The sequence below is a fragment of the Myotis yumanensis genome, unplaced genomic scaffold, assembly GCF_028538775.1.
Source record: "Myotis yumanensis isolate MYYU_CA2020_CCGP unplaced genomic scaffold, mMyoYum1.0.hap1 SCAF_6, whole genome shotgun sequence".
Taxonomy (NCBI): Eukaryota; Metazoa; Chordata; class Mammalia; order Chiroptera; family Vespertilionidae; genus Myotis; species Myotis yumanensis.
This window is the reverse complement of record NW_027223757.1, coordinates 93,898,856-93,916,770: the sequence shown is the minus strand read 5'-3', so window position 1 is coordinate 93,916,770 and position 17,915 is coordinate 93,898,856. Positions and strand designations below refer to the sequence as shown.

Sequence of the window (17,915 nt, the reverse complement as noted above, 5' to 3'; positions counted from 1 at the left end):
TCTGAAGTCCAGTGGACGCCGGCACAAGCCGTTTCCGGAAGCTACACCAACATCACCCCGCCCCTTCCGCCCGCTCGCTATATAAGACTATTACGTAACTTCCGCTTTCTTTTCCACAGGAGGCCTGCACGCCGCTGCCGCCATGGTAAGACTCGAATCCGTCCGGGGATCCGGCGACATCGGACCGGGCAGGGAAGGTCTGCTATCAGGGAGCCGAAAACGCCCCGCTTTAGGGGCCTGCAACTTTCTGTGTGGAACTTTGGATCGCGCCCTGGGAAGGAACGACTAGAGACTTCCGTTTCTGGGCAGTGGGGCCGGAGGAAGAGTCGCTCCCCGGGCGCTCGAAAGCAGCGAAAGGCTTGGGCGTGCGGGGGGACCGCTGCCTCCGCACTCAGTGTGCCTTGCAGACAGGCAGGAGGTTTGTCCTCTCCCAGAGGTTGCATTGCCCCAACCCCAACACTTCCCGTTCCTGTGTCCGCAGGCTAAGGAGTTTGCAGTTGGTGGAAACCCGCGGGGGCACCTGGCCCCCTGTGTGACGAGTTTAACGTTCCTGTCAGGTTGTGATTTGCTAGTTCACGGTGTCTGCTTTCTCCCCCAATCTCTGCCAGTCTCTAGTGATTCCTGAGAAGTTCCAGCACATTTTGCGAGTACTCAACACCAATATCGATGGGCGGCGGAAAATAGCCTTTGCCATCACTGCAATTAAGGTAAAGGAGGGCGAGGAGTGGAGACTAAATGAGACTGAGGTGGTTAAGACCTGAGCTGTAAGTGAGGCAAGGTGAGGAAACAGGCCCCAACCAGGTCACCTCAGCTGCTGGGGAACCCTGCGCCCCTTTCCACGTTCACGCGGAAGGTAAAGTCAGGTCAGGCCGGAACAGTTCCCCTGGGGGTGGGGAGTGGGTTTGTCTACATGGATTCGCCAGGATTTTCCTGGGCCCTCGGCCCTCATCTGGAGGTCATCCTGGGTTTGGTTTGTGCCTCCTTCCCTCAGTGCATCATAACACCAGCCCTTCCTGCGACATTTATATGCCCCATAAATCGGATAATTGTCATCTTGGGTGGGTAGACGTGCCAACAGATCCCAAGCGTGAAGGAACAGTTGGGAGGGATGTCACTACATCGTGAGCAGGATCTTTCCTCACATTTCCAGAGGTGAAAGTCATTGCCTCTGTCCAGCTGAAGCGGGAACCAGTACTTGGCTGGTTGCGTGAACTAAGTGGGTGAATGCAGACTTGGGTATCTCTCTTCACCAAACGAATGAACTCTTGGAGCCAAAGGGGGGCATGTTTCCATTCTGTTTCTGTTCTCTGGGATACTTGTGGTTAGTGTGGAGATGGCTGAATGACTTCTTTTCCCACCAGGATGTGCACCCTCCAGGGTCGGAGCTAGTCCTGTCTCCTCACAGTTCCCAGCTTGTGTGATAGGTGCTCAAGCAGTATTAGGGCGGGGATGTTATCAGGGATGCTTTTGCCTGGTTTCAGAGAATTTTAAAGGAAACTGATGCGTTTAAAACTAAAATCCTAGATTCATCAAATTCCCTTGGTTCTTAACGCTGTACTGCGGGGAGCACAACTTATCCTTTGTAAGAAGGTTGCTTCTGTTGTGGGGAACTAGTAAGGCAGTGTAAAGTACAGAAGTTCCTTTTCCAAGGGTTGTAATGAGACAAATGAAATGGTAAAGGGTGGCTGTGGTTAATGGGGTGCTTCTGTTAAACTGCCTCTTCAAAATTAGTTGGTTTTGTTCCCATTAGTTAAATATATATTATAACTTGTCAACTTAAAACAACCCTCCAGGCCGGTGTTGGCTCACTGGTTGAGCGAGGGCCCACGGACCAGGAGGTCTGATTCCAGGTCAGGGCACATGCTTGATCCCCAGTAGGAGGCGTGCAGGAGGCAGCCAATCGATGGTTGATGTTTCTCCCTCTCCCTTTCCCTCTCTGGAATCAAAAATATATTTACAAAGAACAGCACCACCGAGGCAGTTTCAGGTACTGAATGAAGTCTCTCTAGGGGTCCTGATGCCCTGCTTATCATTGGGAAAGTTATTTGTATAGATGAGGTTTTTGCTAATTTTGTGAAGAGCCAGCAAAGGCAGCTAGCTCTTCCTCTGGTAAGAGAACTAAAGCTTGGTCTTTTGTTAAGGACCCAGGATGGGGAAAGGCAGCCTGAGTGGAGGGAGGGGTTCTTCTAAAGTCAGCACAGTTAATCACGGGAAGGGTGAGGAATGGAATGGAAGATACCAAGAAGAGGGTGTTGAGAGGTAATAAAGATCCTGTACAATTTCTCTGCTGTTTTCCCTTCCTGGGGTTTTTATTTCCGCTTGTAGATTTTTGCTATGGGTGTCCTTTAGGGCTGCCTGGTCTTCTGTTCTTCCTCTAAATCGGGGATAACTCATCTGGGTTACTAATGACTGGGAAGTGTAAGGAACACTTGTCCTGCCAAAATGCCAGTGTCCCTGTGAGCAGTGCTTCTCTAAATGCTTTCAGAGTATTAGCTCTTCTATAGCGTGGTTGGACTACAAACATGACTGTTCCCTGTAGTGTAGTCTGGATGGAAAAGGGGGCATCTGTGGATCTGGTTTACCTGTTTTTACTTATGTAGGAACGTTTGTGCAATTAGGTATGAAAACTTTAATTTCACAGTTTTTTATGTTTTACTGTGATTTTAAGTTTATACTTAATAGGTCTAGTAAGTGTGTGTGTTCAGCAATCACCATGAGTAAACAAATGCACCGGCTGGGGAACACCCGTCCTGGCACGAGTTAGAACCACTGCAGAGCCCTGGCTGGTGTGGCATGTCCAGGTGTGGGCTGGATCCCAGTAGGGGGCAGGCAGGAAGTAGCCCTCCTCACTTCTATCCTCTCCCTTCCTCTATCTCTAAAATCAATAAAAACATTAAAAACTGCTGCATAAAGTCACACGACAATAGAACCAATTATCTCATACAATGCAGTGTGATTATGTGCTAATCATTCCCTGAACATTGTTTATGAGCAGTGAAACTTGGACTTAAATATGTAGACTAATTGTAGCTATGTAATGTTTGTCAGTGAAATTACTAGTGTTTTTCCCACTGTATGGCCTACTTGCTACATTTTGTTAAAAATAACTGAATAACAACCTGTTGCTTTAATTATAGGTTGATACTGGGTGTTCATTTTCACATATGACATACAGACTGGAAATTTTGTCCATTAAATCCGAAGTTTATTAAATCAGGGTCCATAAAATCGAGGTGTTTACAGTATCATCTAGCTAAAAACAAAATCTTGTTTCATCTATGCCCTTTCCACGCATATTTTAAAGTAAATCTTAAACATATACTATTTTATCTGCACATATTAAATCCACCTGAGGGTTTATTTTTTTTATAAGGGAGGGAGAAACAAATCCGTTGCCTCCCATTCACACCTCTACTTGGGATGGAACCTGCAACCGGGGCATGTGCCCTAACAGGGAATTGAACCTGAGACCGTTTGGTACACGGGACTAGGCTCCAACTAATGGAGCCACACTGGCCAGGGCCGTAGGTCACTTTCTTAGAGAGTAAATACCATCTCTCCTTGGGCTGTTGTAACAGGTTACCGCAGACTTGGCTTAAAACAGCAGAACCTGGTCTCAGTTCTGTAGACCAAATAGCCAAGATCAAGGTGTCCACAGGGCATGCTCCCTCTGTAGGCTCAAGGAATCCTGTCTGCCTCTTTTAACCTCTGGTAGTCACCAGCAATCCTCCATATTCCTTTGTCTTACAGCCACACCGCTCCAAATTCTTGACTTAGTTATCACATGGCTTTTCCTCTTTGTCTACATGTCCTCTCCTTTAGTGAGATAGGGTCATTGGATTTAGGGGTGTCCTGATGCAGTATAGCCTCATTCTGACCATATTTTCAAAGATTCCTAATGTAACATTCTGAGATTCTGGGTGAAAAAACATTGGGTGGGGGGCACTATTGAACCCAGGTCACCATCCTTCACTGTCCTGATGTGTTTGGTTGGTGTTTATATGATGCCACCAGTAAGTTTGATTTGGGCAATAAGTTCTCTAGGGCCTGGTCAACTTTGAGCACCGACAGAATCAAGTTTGTGATCTTTAAAAACTGATTGTTGTGGCCCTGGCCAGGTAGCTCAGTTGATTAGAATGCGTCCCAATACAGCAAGATTGTGGGTTCAATCCCCCATCAAGATACATACAAGAAACAACTGTAAGGGCATAAATAAGTGCAACAACAAATGGAGGTTTCTCCCTCTTCCTTCCTCTCTAAAATTAATACGTAACACTGATCATGGCTATGCAGTGGCTGGTCCAAAGACCTTTAGTTTCCAGGAGCTGACAGCCCTATCTGATCGAGCCTGCTGACCAACAGACCTGTTTTGCCGCTGTATCAGCTTCAAGTGCCAGGCTCTTTGTGCCACTGCTTTGTCTGATAGCCAGCATTTATCAGGAAGTGCACATGCTGGGCAATAGGAAAGGCGTTGCTGCTTTCCGTGGATGTCTGCCCCAAGTTCTTAGTCCAGCCCTACGCCTGAACAAAACTATTTTCCTCTTCTCTACTTAATCATTAAGCTTCTTATCTGGAAAAGTGGGTGAGGTGCAGTTTGTGGACCACGGCGCTAGACAGTTGCAGGCCCTAACTTTGCTTTTTTTTTTTAACAACTGGGGCGATAAAGGAAACCATAAAATAACTCCAGCCCAATTCCACAACCTCTCAGGGTGTAGGGCGAAGATATGCTCATGTGGTGTTGAGGAAAGCAGACATCGACCTCACCAAGAGGGCAGGAGAGCTCACAGAGGACGAGGTGAGGACCAGGAAGGGGGCCTGTGGGCTGGGCCTGCCTTGGAATGGTGCCATCGGGATCTGACCTGTGTCCTGCCTGCCAGGTGGAACGTGTGATCACCATTATGCAGAACCCACGCCAGTACAAGATTCCAGACTGGTTCTTGAACAGACAGAAGGATGTGAAGGACGGGAAATACAGCCAGGTGTGTATTGAGATGAGAGATTGAAGAAAGGCAGGGCAACAGAGGTTGCGGGTAATATAAGCATCCCTCACCCTCTTCTGAATCCAGGTCCTGGCCAATGGTCTGGACAACAAGCTTCGTGAAGACCTGGAGCGGCTGAAGAAAATTCGGGCCCACAGAGGGCTGCGCCACTTCTGGGGGTGAGTCTGGGTGGAGGTCTACTTTCCCTTGGTGCTGCCTTCTCTTCCCAGGTGTTTTGTGTGATGTGAATGACCTGTGATCCTTCTTTTCTCACCTAGTCTTCGTGTTCGAGGCCAGCACACCAAGACCACAGGCCGCCGGGGTCGCACTGTGGGTGTGTCCAAGAAGAAATAAGTCTGTAGGCCTCGTCTGTTAATAAATAGTTTATACACCTATGGCTTCCTTTGTGACTTTTCTTGCTGCTTCTGGGGGCATTGCTAGGGAATGCTAGCTGTCATGAGGACCCTGTTGGTCATTTTCCCAAGTCTCCACTGATGTCCCCACCCAGCTACCCAAACAAGTCCTCGGTTTTGGTTTAAGCCAGACCCAGCCCTGGGCAAACTAGAGCCGTCGGGCCGGATCCGGCCCATTTGAAATGAATAAAACTAAAAAAAAAGACCGTACCCTTTTATTTAATGATGTTTACTTTGAATTTATATTAGTTCACACAAACACTCCATCCATGCTTTTGTTCCGGCCCTCCGGTCCAGTTTTAAGAACCCATTGTGGCCCTCCAGTCAAAGTTTGCCCACCCCTGGTTTAAGCAATGGTGTCACTCCCCACCCGGTTAAGGTATGAGGAGGTGGGGCTAGTCACTCAGCCTGTAGGGGGAGCCCAACCAGTTTTCCCTGGGGCTGGACTGGGGAGTGCAGGTAGTTGGAGTCTTGCAGGTCCGGTGAGTTTTTGCAGGTTTTGGCCGTCCTAGGTTTCTACAGTATGGGACTCGGGTGTTGGCAAGTTGGGGGCGGGGTGCAATTTCTTGGATACGGAGTTGAGGGTCTCGGCACCCGGAGGTAACGTGGTTGGGGAGGAAGATCTACGTCAACACGCACTGGTCCAATCCGGTCCCCAGAAAGTCCCCCCTCCGGTGTCTGCCAGGCCGCTGGCGGGGTTCTGGGAACGCGCGGAGCCACACCCCTCCCGGGGAGGGGCGGGACTGCCGCTCAGCTCCGCGCCGGCGGGAGGCGGCTGGTGCGGCAGCTCAGCCAGCCATGGAGCGGAGCTTCGGGGTGGCGGGGCAGCGACCAGGTAACCTCCCCGCAGCCTCCCGCGTCCGAGTCTCTGCACCTTATGGCGCAGGTACCGCCCGCCATCTCCGCTCGTCCCATCCTCGGCGTGGTCGGCTAGGGACTCGGGCTGCCGAGAGCCGGCTCCGGCTCCGCGCCCTCCAACCGCCCTCCGTCTCCCCCGCCAGGCTCCCTCTGACTGCGCCACGCCATGCCCCTCAGCCTCTTCCGGCGCCTGCTCCTCGCTGCCCTGCTGCTGGCGATTGTCTGGACCCTCTTCGGGCCCTCGGGCCTCGGGGAGGAGCTGCTGAGCCTCTCGCTAGCCTCCCTGCGCCCCGCACCGGCCTCGCCAGGGCCGCCCCTGGCCCTGCCGCGTCTCCTGATCCCCAACGAGGACGCCTGCGGTGGCCCCGGCGCGCCTCCCTTCCTGCTCATCCTGGTGTGCACGGCCCCCGAGAACCTCAACCAGAGAAACGCCATTCGGGCCTCGTGGGGCGGGCAGCGCGAGGCCCGCGGGCTTAGGGTGCAGACTCTCTTTCTCCTGGGAGAGCCCAGCGGGCGGCATCCCACCCGGGGCTCCCATGAGAACGACCTGGAACGGGAGTCAGTGGCCCAGGGGGACATCCTGCAGGCGGCCTTCCACGACTCCTACCGCAACCTGACCCTCAAGACGCTCAGCGGGCTGAGCTGGGCAGACAAACACTGCCCCATGGCCCGCTACATCCTCAAGACCGACGATGATGTGTTTGTCAACGTTCCGGAGCTGGTATCAGAGCTGGTCCGGCGAGGGGGCCGTTGGGAGCAATGGGAGAGGGGCATGGAGCCCCAGAGAGAGGCTGGGGCTGGAGATGGAGAGTGGAAAGGAGGCCGCCCCACCCCGGTGAGTCAGCCCATGCCTCTTCTGTACCTGGGCCGTGTGCACTGGCGGGTGCACCCTTCTCGGACTCCAGGGAGCAAGCACCAAATATCGGAGGAGCAGTGGCCTGCCACCTGGGGCCCTTTCCCACCCTATGCCTCGGGCACTGGGTATGTGTTGTCAGCTTCCGCTGTGCAGCTCATCCTCAAAGTGGCCAGCCGGGCCCCTCCTCTGCCACTGGAAGATGTCTTTGTGGGGGTAAGTGCCCGACGGGGAGGCCTCACCCCAACCCACTGTGTCAAGCTGGCTGGTGCCACCCACTATCCCTTGGACCGGTGCTGCTATGGGAAATTCCTGCTGACATCCCACAGGCTGGACCCCTGGAAGATGCAGGAAGCCTGGAAGCTGGTGGGTGGCTCTGATGGGGAAAGGACTGCACCCTTCTGCTCCTGGCTCCAGGGAGTCCTGGGCATCCTGCGGTGCAGGGTAATAGCCTGGCTTCACAGCTGAGGACCCGGGCCACTGGCGAGGAGTGAGGAGCTGAGGGGCCGGCCAGCTCCCCCACCGTTCTCCCGGGCCCGAGGCATCTGGCTGCAACTGGACAGTTTCCTGACACCAGATGCTCAGTCTGTCACTGAAGCCTGAAGGATACAGGGGAAACCCAGGGTCTGGCCTGCCAGCCCCAAAGATGGTCACCCCCCATCCATGGCAGGAGAGGGGCAGGAGCCCCTCAATAAATTTGTGTTTCTACTTCGAGTGCAGTGTGGTCCGCACCAGGAGTCCCGGCACACAAGCCTGGGCCCTGCCAGCCCCTGCTGGGTGGGAAGCACATCTCCAGGGACTTGGGAGAAAGAGCACAGTCTCTTTGAGGAGAAAAACCCCTAAAGAGCAAAGATAAGGCCACAGCAACCACGAGAGATGGGGTGGGGGTAGGGGCGGGACACATGACCACTTGGAGCCTAGAGCAGCCCCAGGCTGGGCAAAGGAAGGGGACAAGTACACAGGATGATCCAGACACATTATCCAAAAACTTCACTTCCTTCTTTAATACCCACCCACCCCAGGAGCCAGCTGTCTATTCCCAGTTGGGGAAGGGGCACCTGGCCCTCATTCCAGGGAACAGGAATTCCCCCCACAGGTGATCTTGGGGAGAGAGTGTTGTTCCCAGGCCATCTTGGAGCCTGGCTCAGCGCACAAATCTGTCCAGGGCAGATGGCCGGGCCCCCATGGGCTTGGCGGCCTTCTCTTGCTTCTGTGGCTGCTGCTCAAGGCTCTGTCGGACTTTGTCCTGGAAAGATAGGGGGCAAAGTGTGAAGTGGCAGGCTGGCAAGGACAGAGGCACCAGCAGAAGGAGGGTACCGCCCGTGGGAGGCCTGGCCCACCCCCAAATGCTCCTTTACCCTGTGTTCCTCGTCCATGACCTTCCTCTTCCTCTTCACCAGGCTTGCTGTGGAGCTTCGGCCCTTCAGCTTCGGCTTTGGCTGGAAGGGAGCCTTGGACTCTGGGTCGTAGCCCTGGGGAAGGGGACAGGAGTGAAGTCTGTAACAGCCTCGGAGACAGGGCACTGTGGCAGCACCCACCTGCTGTACCACACTTCTAGCATGTGGTGGGTGAGGGTGTGCCTGGGCCTGGGGTCTGCTCCCTACCAGCCTCTCTATCCGTTCCTTCTTTGCCTGCTCCAAAGAGATGACATCAACCTCTGCCAGGGCTCGTGGGTCCAGACAAATGAGCTCTGCAGGTACCTGGAGGTGTCACAGAGAGAGGGACAGAAATGGGTGAGGAGGGTGACCCCAAAGAGGGACTGCAGCCAGGCGGTTGCCGAATCCAACTCTTTCCAAAACCCCCAGTATGAGAGCTTGCCCCAGCCCCCACATCCTCACCTTCTCCAGCAGGGCCTTCACCTCCCACTCCTGCCTCTGCTTCCGGCTCCTGTATGGATTACTCTCCAGGCCGTCGAAGTTGGGCTCAGCAGCCCCTGGGGGGAGGGAAGAACGTGGAGCCATAAGCAAGAATCCAGCTCAGCACTCCAGCCTGACCAGGCCCCTTGCTCCCAGCTATCTCAGGCCCACCCCTTGGCCCACTTACCAGGGACCAGCATGCTGGTGATGCCCCCACTGTGCCCCACCCCCAGCACGTCTTCAAAGGGGCAGAACTGAAGGCCATGCACGTGGCCCGAGAGACGGTGGGTGAGATAGGGCTTCTCCAGGGAGGGTGGGCTGGCCTTGCCCTGCCCTGCCCATAAGTTGACCACATCACCCATTCCTGCGGCCAGCAGTCCCCGCTGGGAGAAGGCCAGGTGCCCCGCTCCCTGGGGCAGGGTCCGAGCACTCAGAGGCTGGAACGTCCCTCGCAAGTCAAAGATCTTCAGCTGGTGGTCCAGGCCAGAGGTGGCCATGTACCTGGGGGATTAGGGAGGACCAATTACTTTGTAGTGAGGGGTTACTGAGCAGGCTTGTGACCGAGTCCAGGCATCAAGTCTGGTTGGGGATAAAAAAGACTGATGGTAACCACAACCATCACACCGAACACTGCAGACAGCCTCCTGGTCACACGTCACAACTCTGTACTATGTGGTATTTCCCTTTTACAAATGAAACAGCTCAGAGGAAGGAAAGCAGGGCGAGAGGTAGAGCTAGGATTCAAGGCAGGCCTATTCTTTAGCATCTGCCCTCTAACCTACTCAAGATGTGAACCAAAGAGAGAATGCCCATGACGTGTACCTAAATGTGACGTCCCACTGCACAGACAGGCAACGGCGGCTCAGCAAAGGGGAGGGCGGATGGACTGCAGTGGTCAGGAGGCCTTCCTGGGGAGACTGGGATTTGAGCCATTCCCAGCAATTCTCAAGAAAGCAGAAGCAGACACAGCAGGTACAAATGGGTGAATGGAGAGGAGAGAGGGAGGGGAGGGGTGTTTCCAGGACTGTCAGGAAACAGACCAGGAGGGTCAGCAGAGGACAAGTTGCAGGGACTCTGTCAAGTCAGATTGGGATCCAACGCCCCAGCCGTGCCCCTGGCCATCACAAGCCACCACGGAAGACGGCATGGACCTGAGGGAACCTTAGGAAGTCATGAAGCCATGTGCCAGAGGCCCTACTCCACCCTCTTCCCCAGAGGAGGGCGAGATCGCTGACCAGATCCTCTCAAGGAATTGGGCACTGCACTAGTTTATTGTCAGAGGCTGGCCTTTCTGCCTATGTTCAAGCAGTTCCTCAGCGAGGGAGGCTGGAGAGGAACCAGCCAGGCCAGGAGACACACGTTTGCAAAGGGCCAAGGATGCTCTCTCTAGCTGTGGCTATGAGCCCCAGAGGAGGGGACTGAAGAGTTCCTAAGAGCAAAGGCCCAGCTGGATACTTCTGATAAGACTATCAGGGCCCAGCTGCACCAAAGGGCTCCTAGGACACAGGGCCACACCCTTCAGTGCACCAACAACTCCGGGCACATCCTGACTCCTCACCCTCTGGGAACCTCTGCAAATACCAGGTGGGCATCCAGGCCATGCTACCATGTGGTAAACAGTCCAGCTTTGAGAATCCAACCCCAGTGGATTCCAGAAAGCCTCTTATGGAAGAGGAGAGCCTCCTCTCTGGAGCCCCTGCGGAGGACCTGGGGCTGGACCTGTGGTCAGAGACCGGAGCCATTCTGCACTGGTGTTGAGCAAAGCTCAGTGAATGAGCTCATTAAGCCCCGGAGAGGAGCGGCTGACCAAGGCAGCCCCGGAAGGCAAACTACAGCTCAAGGCCAGCAGCCCACAGAAGGCAGCCAGCTCGGGACAGGTCTCGCACAGGCCAGGCTGGCCCAGCTATGGGGCCAAAGAGGCAGAACCAACTCATTTGGTACCAAAAATACAACTCTGGGAGTCTAAGGGGTGCGAGCCCCTGTAGACTTTCATAAAGTGGGGGCCACTTCACTTTTCCTTTTCCTGATTTCCTTTCAAACAACTTAAAAATAAAGGTACGCAGTTTCTATTTAATGTAGAGGATTCTTGAGCAGCTGGAAAAGGAGGAAAGCAGCCGTGGGGAGGCTGTACTGACAGCTCCCGGGGAACAAGGCAGGAGGAAGGCTTGAGGCTGGAAGCAGGCTGCGAGCACCACACATGCCCACGGAGACAGCAAGGATGGAGGGAAGCAGATGTGCAGGGACCTCTGAGGGACAGGCAGTCAGGACTTATGAACAGCAGAGCCTGGGCACCCAGACAAACAGTGCTTTTAAGTTCTGCTCCTCCGGACGCCAAGGAACACGGGGCTGTGTAGCGAGCTAGTGGTGTCCAAGAAGTCAGATTGTGCGCAACAGGAAAATGTGGCAGAAAAGGAGCAGGCAAGGAGGAGCCTGGGAGGCGGGTGTCCGATCCAGTAATGGACACGTCAAGTCTGAGGTGACAGAGACAGCTGAGTAGCAACTAGATGCCCCACCTGGCAATCATCCCTGAAAACTACTGCCACCTGTTTTTGTGAAGAAAGTGTAACGAACACTGCACCCAGGCAGGCTCAATGGCCCATTCATCCTTCTGCCCCCGAACCTTAGCACAGAGCCCCGCGAAGGCCTGATGAATGAAAGGAATTAGAAGAAAACACACAGGAATCTGTGAAATACTCCGCCAGATCCACACACACATTCACACCAGACAGAACAGCTGTGACAGGCAAATATTCTCAGGAAGCCCAGACATTCCAAGCAAACCCACCTCCCTGCCCTCACACCAGCCAGACCTGACGGGACGATGAAGGCAGGGCTCCCTGTTCACTGGCTCCATGCTAAGCTTCATGTGCCTGAACTCACTTTACCGCCTACAACAGCTTTTTGAGCTCAGCCCAGGACTGGCAAACTACGGCCAAACAAATCCGGCCCACCACCTAGATCTGTATTGCCCACAGCTGAGAATGATTTTTACGTTAAGTGGTTGGGAGAAAAAAATCAAAAGAATATTTCAAGCCTGGCTAGTGTGGCTCAGTGGTTGAGCATCGACTTATGAACCAGGAGGTCACAGTTCGATTCCTGATCAGGGCACATGCCCGGGTTGCGGCCACGATCCCAGTGTGGGACACCGATTAATGATTCTCTCTTATCACTGATGTCTCTCTCCCTCTCCCTTTCTCTCTGAAATCAATCAAAATATACTTAACAAAAAAAAAAAAGAATATTTCAAGACGAGAAAATTATAGGAAATCGTGTCCACAAATAGTCTTATTGGAACACAACCACATTCACTCATTGACTGCTTTCGTGCTACATTCGCACAGTAGGGTGGTCAAGACAGACACTGACATGGGATCGCTTTGCGCTGCTGCTGGAGTCGCAGCCTCACGGTTATAACCTGACAGCACTCGGAGCACCTCCCAGGCCACCTGTCTCATCACCTGCCTGTGTGCAAGACATTTTCAAGGATAAAATATGTAAAACCTCTCTACAGATCACCTTTAACATATACACATTTGCAGTCGAGTTTGATGACTTCGAACACTAACTTTGAATATCAATTAAGCAAAAAAATTATGGCATTCAATTATTACATTTTGAATTTCATTGTTTAAAAATTTGTTGCCGAAACCGGTTTGGCTCAGTGGATAGAGCGTCGGCCTGCGGACTGGAAGGTCCCAAGTTCGATTCTGGTCAAGGGCATGTACCTGGGTTGCAGGCACATCTCCAGTAGGAGATATGCAGGAGGCGGCTGATCGATGTTTCTCTCTCATCGATGTTTCTGACTCTCTATCTCTCTCCCTTCCTCTCTGTAAAAAATCAATAAAATATATTTAATAATAAAAAAAAATTTTGTGATACTTTTTTTTCTTATTATTCAAATAGCTACATAATACCCTCGATTTTGCCTCTTGGCCAGAAAAGCCTAAAACATTTACTATCTGGCTTTTATATTTGTCTATATATGTACATGTACATATATATATTGATTTCAGAGAGGAAAGGAGAGGGAGAGATAGAAACATCAATGATGAGAGAGAATCATCAATTGCTACCACCTGCACTGCCCACACTGGGGATGGAGCCCACTACCAGGGCATGTGCCCTGACCAGGAATCGAACCGTGATGATCCAGTTCATAGGTCGATGCTTAACCACTGAGCCGTGCCAGCCAGGCCTACCGGGCTCTTTATAGAAAAAATTTGCTGCCAAAACCGGTTTGGCTCAGTGGATAGAGCGTCGGCCTGCGGACTGAAGGGTCCCGGGTTCGATCCCGGTCAAGGGCATGTACTTGGGTTGTGGGCACATCCCCAGTGGGAGATGTGCAGGAGGCAGCTGATCGATGTTTCTCTCTCATCGATGTTTCTGACTCTCTATTTCTCTCCCTTCCTCTCTGTAAAAAATCAATAAAAATATATTAAAAAAAAAGAAAAAATTTGCTGACCCTTGAGCTAGACACGCATGTCCCCACTCTCAGGGTGAGGAAAGTGTGGCACACAGAGTTATGTAATGTGCCCACACCCACATGGCTGGTCAGTGGTGACACCAGGATTTAAACCCAGGCAGCTTGACGCAGAGTCTGTGCTCTTAAAGACACACGGCCTTCCATACCTTCCCGCCCAGCTGCGACCACCAGCACCTCATGCCCAAACAAGTGACTTACGTGCCTGTAGAATCTACTGCCACAGCCCGGACCCCCCCGCGGTGACAGAGAATCTTTGCCAACGGCTCCTTCATGGCCGGACTCCATAAGGACACAGTACCTGGCGGTCAGAGGAGAAGAGCCAAAGTGGGCACCGAGGGGATTAAACTTGAGAAAGATGGCGACTCTAGACCAAGAGGAGCCCAGAGAGGAAGGTAAAAGGGCAACTTTACAGGACTCGTGGAGTACAAATATAGGAGAAAAGCAGGGTAGGATGGTCAGAGAGTCAAATCTCAGCCAGGGACCCACCATTGCTGTGTCCAAGATGGATGACGGCATTGTAAGGGTTCTGGGTCATGACGTCCAGTCGTCCGGCCCGGGCATTCAGAGCTGCCACAATCTTCCCCACTGACACGTCCAGGTAGGTCAGAAAGCCTGTCTCTGACTGTGAGAGAGAAATGAGTCCTGATTGCCCTGTCCTCCCTCTACTGGGGTGCCAGAGGAGGCATGGTCTTCTCAGGGGCTCCCACCCAGTCCCTGTGCTGACAGCCACTCACAGAGGTGGCCAGGAGGAAGTGGAAAGGCAGGAACTCAAGCCGCGTGACGCGGTCACAGCGGCGGATGCAGTGGAGTTCAATTCCCTGGTTGTCGTAGATGTGAAGCCAGCGGTTCTGAGCGACAGCAAGCAGTGCCTCCGAATGCAGGAACCTGGGAGGAGAGAGCAGGGGGTAAGGGGTCATAGCTGTCATTCAATCAAGAAGGGCTGTCTCACCGCCACTGACCCCTGACGGACAGGCCACTGACCGGATGTCCCGCACCGCCTCCATGACGTTGATCTCACACATGAGCTTCTTCGTCACCCAGTCAAGGGCAGCCACATGACCCCGGCGCCCTCCGAAAGCCAAGTGTCTGTTGAAGGTGGGGAACAAGCAGGGTGTCAATGCAGGGGAGCACCCTCAGACCATTTGAGGTCTGCTTCACGCCAGCCCCTTCTCTCCAGGTGAGAGATGTCCTCCGTGTTCACCCTCACACGCAAGCAAATCACAGGACACACCCCACATCAACAACCAAACATACACGGTATGAGTGGGCCTGGCTGAAGTGGTTAAGGAGACGGGCCCTCATTCCACTTCCAGAGTCACTAGAATTCAACCTTACCTCCCAGTCTGAGAGTAATTCAGCCTGTAGGGTCCAAACTGTCGCAAGTTCAAGTCAAAGTGCTGGGCAAGGGAAGAGTTAAAAAAAGAGTGAAGAACTAAATGGCTCGCTTCAGTAATTCCCCCTGCCAGGCCCGTCCCCATCCTCAGGCTCACCTTGGCCGCACTTGCAATGTCCACAGCCTCCACGATGTCCGCCTGGCGAATCTTTGCTGTGTCCTCCCCATCCTCCCCTTCCAGGAACCTGCAAGTGAGCGTTGGAGCTGCAGTAAAGCTTCCTACTATGAGGTAAGTGTGCCAACAGGGCGCGGGAAAGGACGGTCCCAGGAAGCAGGGGCAGGAGAGGCCCGGATCAGGGGCCACTCACCCAGGCTCCTCTGCAAGCAGCAGCTCCGAACGAGCGGCTTTGACACTTATTTCCTCTTCCTCAGCCTCAGCCACCTCAAGCCGGCTTCGGGTTTTGGACTTAGAATGTGGCAGCTATAACATCGGTGGTGGGGAAGGTCCGGGGGAAAAACAGACACCATGTGAGGTCACGAGAGAGCCACCTGGTCCCCCTCCATCCATCTCATCCAGACAGCCCTGCCTGCAACCCCGCTCTCAGACTGGCCCTCACCTTTTTGGATTTATCAATGCAGCGGAACTTCTGAGCAACCTCCACAGAGACCGGGGCGGGGCCTGGGAATGGGTCCTGGGCCTGGGGCAGGGAGGAGGCAATTCGCTGACCGGCTCGGATTGACCCCAACCTGGCCCCTTCAAAGCACAAGGCGATACCCCACTGCCCTGTCAGGTCCCATGCTCACCCCCGACAAGCTCCGCGGCGGCTCCGCATCCCTCCGTTCCCGGGGTTTCTTTACGATCTGGGGCTTCTTGGAGACGGGAGACTTCTTTGGGATGTGAGTGTTCTTTGGCTTCTGGGGGCGGAGCTCTCGATTCCTCTTCTTGTTAGGAGGGGGCCCTGGAGAGGCTGCGGCAGCGGTCGGAGTGGTCTCTTCCTCCCAGTATCGCCGCGGTCTCTTTTATATATATAATTATTATGATTAATTTCAGAGAGGAAGGGAGAGAGAGAAACACCAATGATGAGACCATCATTGACGGCTGCCTCCCGCACGCCCCACACTGGGGATCGAGTCCGCAACCCGAGCATGTGCCCCGACTGGGAATCGAGCCGTGACCTCCTGGTTCATGGGTCAATGCCCAACCACTGAATCAGGCCGGCTGGGCCGTGGCGGTTTCCACGGGCAGATCAGCAGCCCTGATGGTCCGCTGCCCGTGCCCCGCCCCTCCGGCCCCGGGCCTGAAAACTTTCCTTTCGCCCCAGGAAGATCTCTACCTTTTTCTTGGTCGGAAGTTTGTCTTTCTTGGGAGGGATATCCCTGCCCGGCTTGGGGGCAGTCTCCATCCTGCCCACCCTACGGACGATCCACGTGCAAACTCCTCTCAGCTGTCCCACAGACGCACAGGTATCTCCCGGAAGTCCTCCAACCCTCATCCAATCAGCGCTGTACCAGGTGGGAAGCCTTAGTCGCCATCTTCAATGAGGGCGGCTCGCCCTTAAGGGGCCAGGCGGACCTTGCTCCCGCCCCTCCGAATGGCAGCTTATGCACGAGTAACGAAAGAAAGGCAAGTCCGGGACCAGGTCCTAAGAAACGGTGCGGTTGATTTTTCCATCTTCGTTTCCCCATCTTGCCTAGAATCTTCAAAATTTGTATTTTTTGCAGAACGCCGCTTACTAAACGCGTCTGAACTACAATTCCCGGCATGCACCAGATGGTAGTATTCCCAGCATTCTTTGTTTACTTCCGGGTTTGTAATGACTGAAGGGAGAACGAGAGTGAGGCGGGGTTTCGGTTTGGGGTCTTGTTGCAACTGCCACTCGCTACGGCCTGGGCCGTGTGGATACGAAGGGAGAAGCCGCTGTGCCCCGAGAGGCCGCCCCTCAGGAGAGCTGTCACCTCCGCGAGCCAGACCATTGCCGGGAGCGCGGGGCCTTCCAGAGCGTGAGACCCGGCGCCCCTCTCCCGCAGGCTCACCGCCGCCATGGCTGAGCTGATCCAGAAGAAGCTGCAGGGGGAAGTGGAGAAATACCAGCAGCTGCAGAAGGGTAAGGGCAAGGGCGAGGGAGAGGTCGGCGCAGCCTCGCCCCGACCCGTCACCCCTTCGCGCGCTCCGAACCCAAAGCCGTTCTCAGGCCATGCTTCCTTCCCCACCCCTGCCGCGCCGCCCCGGCCTGACTGCCTCCCACCCCGTTTTCTTCTGACTAGGATGGTGGGGGTCAGGGGGCACGTGTCTTTTCTCTAATAAAGTCTTTCCTGCCACCCACACTCCCCCACCCACAGACCTGAGTAAATCCATGTCAGGGCGGCAGAAGCTTGAAGCACAACTAACAGAAAATAATATCGTGAAGGAGGTGAGACTGGGACTGTGGGGCAAGGAGGGAGGGGCGGTCCTGGTCAGGATGCTGACGTCCTGTGCCCCACGCCTCCACCAGGAACTGGCCTTGCTGGATGCGTCCAACGTGGTCTTTAAACTTCTGGGTCCCGTGCTGGTCAAGCAGGAGCTGGGGGAGGCTCGGGCCACAGTAGGCAAGAGACTGGACTATATCACAGCTGAAATGTGAGTCTGTCCCCCACCCTGATGCGCCTGACACCACCAAGAGGTGCTGGGAACCACTGCAGAGGTCCACGTCCTCCAACCCCTTCCCCTCCCTGCCCTAGATCTCAAGTTGTCCACTGATCTTTCTTGCCTTCAGCATCCTCACTAAGTCTCCCTAACTGATTTGCTCCTTTGTCTCTCTTGCCTCCTCTCAGTAAGCGATACGAATCCCAGCTCCGGGACCTGGAGCAGCAGTCAGAGCAACAGAGGGAGACCCTTGCGCAGCTGCAGCAGGAGTTCCAGCGGGCGCAGGCGGCCAAGGCAGGGGCTCCTGGCAAGGCCTGACCCTATGGTCCGGGGGCAGGGGGAACCCAGGCAGCTCTAGGGTCTATACTGTAGCTAATAAAATGTGAAGTCACCTGGCTGCTTGACCAGCCACTTCTGTCGTAATTGTCTTCATCCATTATCCCAGCCCCTTCCACCTAATGTGTATACACCACCTGTTACTTCAAGTGCAAATTCCTGGAACTGGAATTGTTCTTTG

General features: G+C 54.0%; 4 protein-coding genes across 5 annotated transcripts; 3 read left to right on the top strand and 1 right to left on the bottom strand.

The window, feature by feature from the left end:
- Positions 1 to 107: 107 nt before the first annotated feature.
- Positions 108 to 5,374, top strand: RPS18 (ribosomal protein S18). Its single transcript, XM_070418789.1, has 6 exons — positions 108 to 145; positions 609 to 707; positions 4,709 to 4,795; positions 4,878 to 4,979; positions 5,067 to 5,158; positions 5,258 to 5,374. Exons 1-6 carry the CDS (start codon positions 143 to 145, stop codon positions 5,331 to 5,333), a joined length of 459 nt encoding a protein of 152 aa, XP_070274890.1. The 5' UTR covers positions 108 to 142; the 3' UTR covers positions 5,334 to 5,374.
- An 834-nt stretch (positions 5,375 to 6,208) lies between these two features.
- B3GALT4 (beta-1,3-galactosyltransferase 4) lies at positions 6,209 to 7,817 on the top strand. The gene is made up of 2 exons (XM_070419441.1): positions 6,209 to 6,227; positions 6,394 to 7,817. Exon 2 carries the CDS (start codon positions 6,417 to 6,419, stop codon positions 7,569 to 7,571), a length of 1,155 nt encoding a protein of 384 aa, XP_070275542.1. The 5' UTR covers positions 6,209 to 6,227; positions 6,394 to 6,416; the 3' UTR covers positions 7,572 to 7,817.
- Positions 7,818 to 8,080: 263 nt separating this feature from the next.
- On the bottom strand, positions 8,081 to 16,252 carry WDR46 (WD repeat domain 46). 2 transcript variants are annotated; one of them, XM_070418787.1, is made up of 15 exons: positions 16,110 to 16,252; positions 15,580 to 15,792; positions 15,393 to 15,473; positions 15,144 to 15,256; positions 14,933 to 15,020; positions 14,778 to 14,839; positions 14,424 to 14,528; positions 14,177 to 14,327; positions 13,929 to 14,064; positions 13,641 to 13,740; positions 9,147 to 9,460; positions 8,942 to 9,036; positions 8,708 to 8,803; positions 8,462 to 8,575; positions 8,081 to 8,349 (listed from the first exon to the last, which is right to left on the bottom strand). In XM_070418787.1, the coding sequence occupies exons 1-15, from the start codon at positions 16,176 to 16,178 to the stop codon at positions 8,248 to 8,250; spliced, it is 1,839 nt and encodes a 612-aa protein (XP_070274888.1). In that variant the 5' UTR covers positions 16,179 to 16,252; the 3' UTR covers positions 8,081 to 8,247. The 2 variants fall into 2 exon arrangements, with proteins under 2 accessions (XP_070274888.1, XP_070274889.1); XM_070418788.1 differs by lacking the exon at positions 9,147 to 9,460 and having other exon boundaries at positions 13,645 to 13,740; positions 16,110 to 16,250.
- A 322-nt stretch (positions 16,253 to 16,574) lies between these two features.
- Positions 16,575 to 17,809, top strand: PFDN6 (prefoldin subunit 6). The gene is made up of 4 exons (XM_070418786.1): positions 16,575 to 16,880; positions 17,116 to 17,186; positions 17,268 to 17,392; positions 17,587 to 17,809. The coding sequence occupies exons 1-4, from the start codon at positions 16,817 to 16,819 to the stop codon at positions 17,714 to 17,716; spliced, it is 390 nt and encodes a 129-aa protein (XP_070274887.1). The 5' UTR covers positions 16,575 to 16,816; the 3' UTR covers positions 17,717 to 17,809.
- Positions 17,810 to 17,915: the final 106 nt, after the last annotated feature.